Source organism: Bos indicus x Bos taurus, chromosome 7, assembly GCF_003369695.1.
Source record: "Bos indicus x Bos taurus breed Angus x Brahman F1 hybrid chromosome 7, Bos_hybrid_MaternalHap_v2.0, whole genome shotgun sequence".
In the NCBI taxonomy this organism is placed as follows: domain Eukaryota; kingdom Metazoa; phylum Chordata; class Mammalia; order Artiodactyla; family Bovidae; genus Bos; species Bos indicus x Bos taurus.
In genome coordinates, this window is record NC_040082.1 from 95,352,961 (window position 1) to 95,361,990 (window position 9,030).

At 51.7% G+C, this 9,030-nt stretch overlaps 1 protein-coding gene across 2 annotated transcripts; it reads right to left on the bottom strand.

Moving 5' to 3' along the window:
• Positions 1-388: 388 nt before the first annotated feature.
• On the bottom strand, positions 389-9,030 carry QTRT1 (queuine tRNA-ribosyltransferase catalytic subunit 1). Of its 2 annotated transcripts, none has more exons than XM_027547728.1 (10): positions 8,908-9,030; positions 8,346-8,414; positions 8,112-8,250; positions 3,647-3,725; positions 3,429-3,544; positions 1,444-1,582; positions 1,125-1,200; positions 892-1,001; positions 715-802; positions 389-611 (listed from the first exon to the last, which is right to left on the bottom strand). In XM_027547728.1, the coding sequence occupies exons 1-10, from the start codon at positions 9,013-9,015 to the stop codon at positions 459-461; spliced, it is 1,077 nt and encodes a 358-aa protein (XP_027403529.1). In that variant the 5' UTR covers positions 9,016-9,030; the 3' UTR covers positions 389-458. The 2 variants fall into 2 exon arrangements, with proteins under 2 accessions (XP_027403529.1, XP_027403528.1); XM_027547727.1 differs by having other exon boundaries at positions 8,660-8,970.

Here is a 9,030-nt window from a genome sequence, read left to right on the forward strand (position 1 = left end):
TGGCTAGTCAGATATTTTCAAGAACCGATTTCATGATCCCAATCCTTGCATCTCTTCAGATCTGGAAAAGCACTAAATCCCTTCAAGGTGACATCAGCTCCTCATTGCTTGCAGAAAACTTTTCATAAAATCAGTGCCTGAATGCCTTGAACTCCTTCTTCACCAAAATCATATATACTGACCTGCCCCTACACTGCCTCTTCGGAGCAGTCTCTCAGCGCTATCTGAGGCTGTCTCGTGGGCTGCAGTCCTCATTTTGACCCAAAGAAAGGTTAACTCGCAACTCTCACCTTGTGCATCTTTTTTTAGTTGACGGGCCCCAGTGACACTCAGACCAGAAAGGGGACCTAGATAGGCCACTTCCCCAAGAAGACACAGACACACACTGTTATAATTTAAAAAAAAAAAGTCCTTCAATATATTCCACCCCCTTTTTCCCTCCCTCCCACCAAGCAGGGTCAACCCAGCGTGATCCCCACAGAGGCCAGGGCTTCAGTGGCCCAGGTGGGACAGAGGGTGGGGTCCCCATACATGGTGCTCATGAAGTCCCTCACGAAGGCAGGAAAGCGTTTCTCCACAATGCTGGCTCGCACGGCGCTCATCAGCCGCAGCTGCAGGGTGGGAGCAAGGCGGGAGGCAGGTCAGCCAGCAGCCAGCAGCGAGCAGGCGATGCCCCCACCCCCCTGGCCTTGCTCCTCCCAGCTGCAGGCCCACCTGATAGGCGATGTTGTGAATGGTGAGGTGGTGCAGGGCCGCGGTGTTGTCACTATGGAGCAGGGTGTGCAGGAAGGCCCGGCTGTGCCTGGGGACAGGAGGTGGGGGGGGCAGGGCCGCTGGTGAGGCCAGGTCCTACACAGCCCCGCCCTGCCCCCAGGCTCCATCCCCTCCTACTTCTGGCAGGTGGGACAGTCACATTCTGGGTCTATGGGGCGGAAGTCCTTCTCATACTGCTTCTTCTTCAGTTGCAGGTTCCCCGTGGGCACTAGAGCAGAGCCGAAGCGCTGGGGGTGGGGGGGGAGCGAGAGAGGGAGGGGGCATCAATCAGGTTTTCCCCTGCCTAGCCTCCCCTCTACCTCAGCCCCGCCCCCGAATCCCTCCCCAGTTCCTCCTCTGCCCCAGCTCACCGCTGTCCGTGTAGGGAAGACACAGTCAAACATATCGCATCCGAGAGCCACGCAGACCACCAGATCGGTGGCATAGCTGGGGGGGCGGGGGGGACACACATGGTGGGGGGGGTAGCAGAGAACCTCAAGCCCTGATCACACGCACAGGGCCCCCCTCCTCCCAACATGGGCACCCTCACCCCCAGCAGAGGGCTCAGTCCCCTCCCAGGCAGGGCTGTGTCTTTCCCTAGTCCCGACACCCGGGGGCAGGGGTTCCCAGGAATCCACTCCCCAAAGGCAGGGGTGGGGGTGGGCGGCATCTCCCCTCTCCTCCACATACCCAACCCCCATCAGGTAGCGGGGCTTGTCCTTAGGCAGCCGCGACGTGCTCAGTGCCACCATCCTCCAGAACTCGCCCTTGCTCTCGCCCCCGCTCAGGCCCCCGATGGCAAAGCCTGGCACATCACGCTTGGTCATCTCTGGGCGTGGAGGGGCAAGGGCAGGGGTGATCAGGCAGAAAGAAATAGGCCTCAGCCTCCTCCTCTTCACCCCCAGGAGAGAGTGGGTGTGTGTGTGTCTGTGTGCCCTGGGGCTGCTGGTGATGTCAGCTACTGTTTATAGAATGCCTGCGACACCTCCCCTTCAGTCCTCAGGAGAGGCCCAGGGCCCACGCTGCCTCAGCCAAAACCCAAGATGAAGCCAGATGTTTCAGAATTTTCCAGATTTTACAACCGTGCACATCCTACGTGAGGAGTAACTGCCTATCATCGAATGCTATAACGTTTTGACAGCAAAATGTGTACAGACTGCTAACAACTGGGGTCAAGAGGTCTGGTCTTGCCGCCAAATGAACTGCAAATCCCTGCAGGTTTTGGATATGAGAGGTGGGCAAACTGGGACTTCCCTGGAGGTCCAGTGGTTAAGACTCTGTGCTTCCTATGCAGGGAGCACAGGTTTGATCCCTGGTTGCGGAACTAAGATCCCACACACCACATGGCGTGGCCAAAAAATTAAAAAAAACGCACACACACAATCTTCACAAGAGTACATAGTGATGCCAGGTGCAGGCAGGCACCTTGAACAAATTTTCCCCTTTATTCCTCACTTTGACCCGTTGCCATTGGGAATGGGTTTCCATTTGTATAGAGGAAGAAAGTGAGGCTCAGAGAGGTCAAGCCACTAGCCCAAGGGTGCACAGCCATGAGGCAACAGATCAAGGGGTTGGAGCCAGTGCCATGGACTCCAGAATGCAGGGTCCTGCCTGTGACACCTCACTGCCTTTGAGCCCCCATCTCTGCGCCCCCTTGTCTCCGTGGCCACAGCCGAGGTTCAGGCCCTCTGTTACCCACCCCGCCCCGCTGGCAACTACTCCAGCTTCCTATCTGGACCTTATCCTTCCCATCCCACTGGGGTTTTTCTCCCACTCGACAGCCCTCCATGGCTCCCCAACACCTCAGTGTGGTGTCCCAGGCCCTCCACTGTCAGTACGATGCCTCAGGCCCAACCCTTTGCTCCTGACCTACTCCCCAGGGATAGAGCAGCACAATGTAGGAGTTAATGCTGTAGGTTGCAGAGTCCCAAGTCTGGGTACAAACCCCAGCTCTGAAACGTCCAAGCTGTGTGACTGAGAGTACGGGAACTTAACAGCTCTGTGCCTCAGTTTCCCCTTCTGTAATCTTGGGAATCTGCAAGTTCCCACATTACAGGATCTTTATGAAAACTCCATCAGACAATCCATGAAGGGCATTTGGCAGAACGCCTGGTGAACACCTGGAAACTGATGTGTTCTGTGTGCTAAGTCGCTTCAGTCGTGTCTGAATCTGTGCGATCATATGGACTGTAGCCCACCAGGCTTCTCTGTCCATGGAATTCTCCAGGAAAAAATACTGGAGTGGGTTGCCATGGACTCCTCCAGGGGATCCTCCCAACCCAGGGATTGAATCTGTCTCTTATGTCTCCTGCATTGGCAGGCGAGTTCTTTACCACTAGCACCACCTGGGAGATTGAGAGCTATTATTATTCTCCTAATGCTCTCTATTCCATGATGCTCAGGGTCTTTGCTTCAGCCATTCCTTCCACCTAGAATGCTCTTTCGCCTAGTAACAACCACTCTCGCGAATTCCCTGGCAGTCCAGTGGTTAGGACTCCGAGATCTCACTGCCAAGGGCCAGGGTTCAATACCTGGTCAGGGAACTAAGATCCCACAAGCCCTGGGGTGCGATCAAAATTAAAACAAAAATAAAAACAACACTCTCTAAGCATGCCAGGCCCATGTGGGGTTCTCTGTGATACAAAAGCCCTGGTCCTGTTGGCACACGGCTTTACCTTCAAGGCAAGTGGCTCGGAGATCCGCGTCCAGCCCCCCCTGGATGATGGCAAAGAGGTTCTGCTTGTCTGGCCGTCGATGGGCTGCTATGCACCGATCCAACCAGCGGATTGATCTGCAAGAGGACCCTGGTCATGAGCCCTAGGGACCTGGTGAGGGGCAGGGAGACTAGGCTGCAGGACCAGGAGGCCCTCCCCCTCCACACACACACACACACCTGTACATGGCCTCTTCTACACGGGGCCCCGTCACAGTACTGCTGACCACATCATCCAGCTGCATAATGATGTCAGAGCCTGGAGAGACAGGACCACAGTTACTGGGAAAGCCCCCCTGCTGAGGATGAGCGGGACCCCACAAGTCCCTCTCTAGGTCTTGCTGATTCCCACGTAACCACCCCAATCTGCTTATACAGCAACCAAAGGAAGCATTTCAAAATGCACATCCTGGGTGGGGGGTGGGTAGGGGGGTGCTTCCCTGATGGCTCAGTGGTGAAGAATCCGCCTGTCAAGCCAATGCAGGAGACATTAGTTCAATCCCTGGTCCAGGAAGACCACACATGCTATGGAGCAACTAAGCCCGTGCGTCACAACTACTGAGCCCTTGCCCTGGAGCCTAAGAACCCTAGAGCCCAGGCTCCACAGCAAGAGAGGCCATCACAGTGAAAAGCCTGCTCAGCAATGAAAAACCTGCACAGCGATGAAGACCCAGTGCTGCCAAAAATAAAATAAATAAAAATGTTAAAAAAACAAACGCACCCCTGGGAACTTCCTTGGTGGTCCGGTGGTTAAGAATCGGCCTTGCAAAGCAGGGAATGAGGGTTTGATCCCTGGTCAGGGAACTAAGATCCCACATGCCTTGGGGCAACTAAGCCCATGTTCCACAACTAGAGACTTAGTGAACCTCAATGAAAGGTCCCACGTGATGCAACAAAGATTGTGCCTGCTAAAACTAAGACTCGATGCAGCCAAATAAATAAAAATTTAAAAACAAAATCCATATCTGATTTTGCCACCTTCCAGCTAAAACCCTGCCCTGCATATAGAATAAAATCCCACCTGGGGAATTCCCTGGTGGTCCAGGGGTTAGAACTCAGTGCTGTCACTGCCGCGGCCCCAGGTTTGATTCCTGGTCGGGGAATTTAGATCTCACAAGCCCCACAGTGTGGCGGAAAAAAAAAACATTCCCACCTCTGCAAATTTATCCTTTAAGAACAAAACAAGAAACTGCCAGGGTGGCTCAGTGGTAAAGAATCCGCCTGCCAATGCAGGAGAAACAAGTTCGATCCCTGGTCCAGGAAGACTCTACATGCTGGAGAGCATCTAAGCCCATGCACCACAACTACTGAGCCTCTGTTTCTGGCTTTCAGAGCTAGAAAGCCGCAACTACTGAGCCTATGTGCCGCAACTACTGAAGCCTGCACTCTGGAGGCCATTGTCCACAACAAAAGAAGCCACTGAAATGAGAAGCTGCTGCTGCTGCTGCTAAGTCGCTTCAGTCGAGTCCGACTCTTTGCGACCCCATAGACGGCAGCCCACCAGGCTCCCCCGTTCCTGGGATTCTCCAGGCAAGAACACTGGAGTGGGTTGCCATTTCCTTCTCCGATGCATGAAAGTGAAAAGTGAAAGTGAAGTCGCTCAGTCCTGTCCAACTCTGAGCGACCCTATGGACTGCAGCCTACCGGGCTCCTCCGTCCATGGGATTTTCCAGGCAAGAGTACTGGGGTGGGGTGCCATCGCCTTCTCCGGAAATGAGAAGCTAGTGAACTGCAATTAGATAGTGCCCTCTGCTCCCAATGGAGAAGGCAATGGCACCCCACCCCAGTACTCTTGCCTGGAAAATCCCATGGACGGAGGAGCCCGGTAGGCTGCAGTCCATAGGGTCGCTCAGAGTTGGACAGGACTGAGCGACTTCACTTTCACTTTTCACTTTCATGCATCGGAGAAGGAAATGGCAACCCACTCCAGAGTTCTTGCCTGGAGAATCCCAGGGACGGGGGAGCCTGGTGGGCTGCCGTCTATGGGGTCACACAGAGTTGGACACGACTGAAGCAACTTAGCAGCAGCAGCAGCTCCCAATAACTAGAGAAAAGGCTTCACAGCAATGAAGACCCAATACAGCCAAAAATAAAATAAATAAACAAAATTATTTAAAAAAAAGAATAAAACGATGTGTGTACCAAGTGATTCCTCGTGGTGTGTCGGGAGTCTAAGCATCCTTCAATAGGGATCGAGTTAAGGTTCTTTCCCACAATTCCAAAATCCAGAAACTTCTCAAAAATCAAAGGACTTTTCTTCTGCTAATGGGATACTCATGTGGTAGCAAAACTTGACACAGTTGTCATCTTTTAAACAACCCAATTTACCAAGAAGATTCGTAAGTGTTAATGCAATAAATGTAAAGCGTATATACCATATGATCCAGCAATTCCACTCCTGGATATATACCCAAAAGGACAGAAAGCAGGGTCTCAGAAATATTTGCACAGCCAGGTTCACAATACCAATATTCACCAGAGTTAAAAGCTGAAAGCAACGCAAGTTCCATCAACAGCTGAATAGATGAACAAAATGGGATAGAGATACCCCATGGAATATTATGGAGCCCTAAAAAGGAAATTCTGCCGCACGATGTAACATGGGTGAACCTTGAGGACATCATGCCAAGTGAAATAAGCCAATCACAGAAAGACAAGTACTGTATATTTCCACTTATACGAGGTTCCTAGAGGAGTCAAATTCATAGAGTGGAATGGTAGGTACCAGGGGCTGGAGGAAGGAGAATGGGAAGTGAGTATTCCATGGGGACAAGAGTTTCACTGTGGGAAGATGAAAAGTTCTGAAGATGGATGGTGGGGATGGTTATACAACAAGGTGAATGTACTTAACACCAATGAACTGGACACTTAAGGATTAAGATGATAAATTTATGTTATGTGCATTTTATTACAATTTTTTAATTAGAAAAAAAAATGAAGTGTAATACCACAGGGTACTGCCCCAGGCCTCACTGAGGTACTGTGTAATGAATGGTATGTACCCTCTATTATCTTTCTAAAATGAGGGCATTCTGATACCTATCCGGCCCCAAGAATTTCAGATTAGAGACTGTGGACCTATAGATCAGAAAAGCTCAACGAAATATTGCCACAATGTGTCATTATAGGAAAAAAGCACAGTGTACCATGCTAGCTAAAGATGGGGTGATGAGAGAAGCAACAAGGGTTTTAACTGCAATGCAGTGAGATGTATCAAATACATGTAAACCCATGAGTTCAGGGCAATCCTTAAAAACTAAACATTAGTTTGTCATCAATAGAGGGTGCTAAGTAATCAACCCATGAAAACTAGTAAGAGGGAAAGAATGAATCCTACTCTTCCTACATGACCGAAATTATTCATACTTGGTCTCCCAGGAGTAGGTGAGAAACTTTTCTCTTTACGGAAGTAATCTGGCTAATAAATGAAGAAAGGGGGACTTCCCTTGGTGGCCCAGTGGCTAAGACACCATGCTCCTAATACAGGGGGCCAGAGTTCCACCCCTGATCAGGGAACTAGACCCCACATGCTGCAACTAAGAGTTCACCCGCCATAATTAAATAGTACAGATGTCACAACTGAAAAAACAAAAAAAAAGATCTCATATGCCCAAACAAAGATGGAAAGGCCCTCATCTTTCTAATTAAGACCTTTTCATCATTCCTTGTCTCCTCTTTGGACTGTAAGCTCCATAGGTGGTATGGTACCAGAGCCCAGGCCCATAGCTATAAGCAGAAACCACAGAATATCTGGACAGAGGGATCTAAAAGCATCAATCTGCTTGGAAGATGGAATGTTTGGAACCTGTTTTCATAGCACTTTAGATTGAGAAATGCTAATTGTCTACATCAAAAAATGTACGTTATTGATGGAGATGGAAGGGGTCTAAAGCCTCCTTGTCACCCCCATTATTTCAACATATCTTTGCCCAGCTAATTTACTATCTGAGAGAAACAACCGACAAAGGTCTGCATAGTCAAAGCTATGGTTTTTCCAGTAGTCATGTATGGATGTGAGAGTTGGATCAAAAAGAAGGCTGAGCGCCAAAGAATTGATGACTTCAAACTGTGGTGCTGGAGAAGACTCTTGAGAGTCCCTCAGACTGCAAGGAAATCAAACCAGTCAATCCTAAAGGAAATCAACCCTGAATATTATTCACTGGAAGGACCAATGCTGAAGCTGAAGCTCCAATACTTTGGCCACCTGATGGGAAGAGCTGACTCACTGGAAAAAAACCCTTATGCTGAGAAAGATTGAGGGCAGGAGGAGAAGGGGTGACAGAGGATGAGATTGTTGGATGGCATCAACTCAATGGACTTGACTTTCAGCAAACTCTGGGAGATAGTGAAGGAGAGGGAAGCCTGGCGTGTTGCAGTCCATGAGGTCGCAGAGTTGGAAAGGACTGAGCAAGTGAACAACGATAACAAAGAGAAACAACCGCAATAAAGATAACACTAAATGCTACTAAAAGTCAGGCACTGTGATAAGAGGTTTACCGAAATTACATCATTATCTTTGTAAACTATCCCCATTTAGGATGATTAAACTGAGGGTAAGGGACTCGCCCAGAGCCAAGCATTACCAAAGGAGCAGGCCCATTTCACCTCCACCAGGGGAAGGAGCGACTCCCCAGGATCCGCTCACCTAGCGCGTTCTGGATCTCCACGGACCTCTCTGGGCTCAGAAGGGTCTCATCACCGTCATAAGGGGAGCGGAAGCGGACGCCCTCCTCCGTCACTTCAGACAGGGACACCAGGGACACCATCTGGAAGCCGCCGCTGTCCTGAGGGAGATCCCACCGCAGGGCTGTCAGGTACTGGATGGGGAATATCTACCCCCAAGGAATGCCCTCGAACCCCGGCCTCGATCCCACCTTACCGTCAGCAGATTGTGGGGCCAATTCATAAAGCCGTGGAGACCTTGGGCCTTCTGGATCAGCTCTGGGCCCTGGTTTGGCGGAAGAAAGGGTCAGGTTAGGGGTGAGTGCAACCCTGGGTTCAAATGTTGGGGGCGACAGGGTTGGCCAGCTTCCATCCTCGCTGGTCCCTCACGCCCAGCACAAGGCCTGGGCCACCCGGGACCCTCGATACGCGTTTGTCGATAGACTTTGGGAGGCGTGCTCAGGTCTAGGGAATCTCCTGGGCTCCTCCACGCTCTGCCGCCGCCGCCCCGCTGGGGCGCAGCCCACCCACCGGCCTCAGACCCAGATGGTAGGTGTTGCCCAGGCAGATGCGGCAGCCCAGCGCGTCCAGTTGCTCTGCCGTGACGCCCTTCATAGTGGCCTGCGTGCCCACTGGCATGAACACTGGAGTAGCCACCGGCCCGTGTGGCAACCGCAGCTCCCCGGCTCGGGCCCTGGAGCGGCTACACTCGGCCACCAATCGCATGATCCGCGGGGCCGACTCCAGCGAAGTCTGGCTAGCGGCTGCCGCCATCTTGCCTGCATTAACCACGTGAGCTGTAGAACATCCTGGGCGGCGCCATGTTGGCTGAGGTCACGTGGCGCGCGATGAGGGCGGAAGCTTGGGGACAGCGTCAAATGAACCATGGAAACGGACGCCGT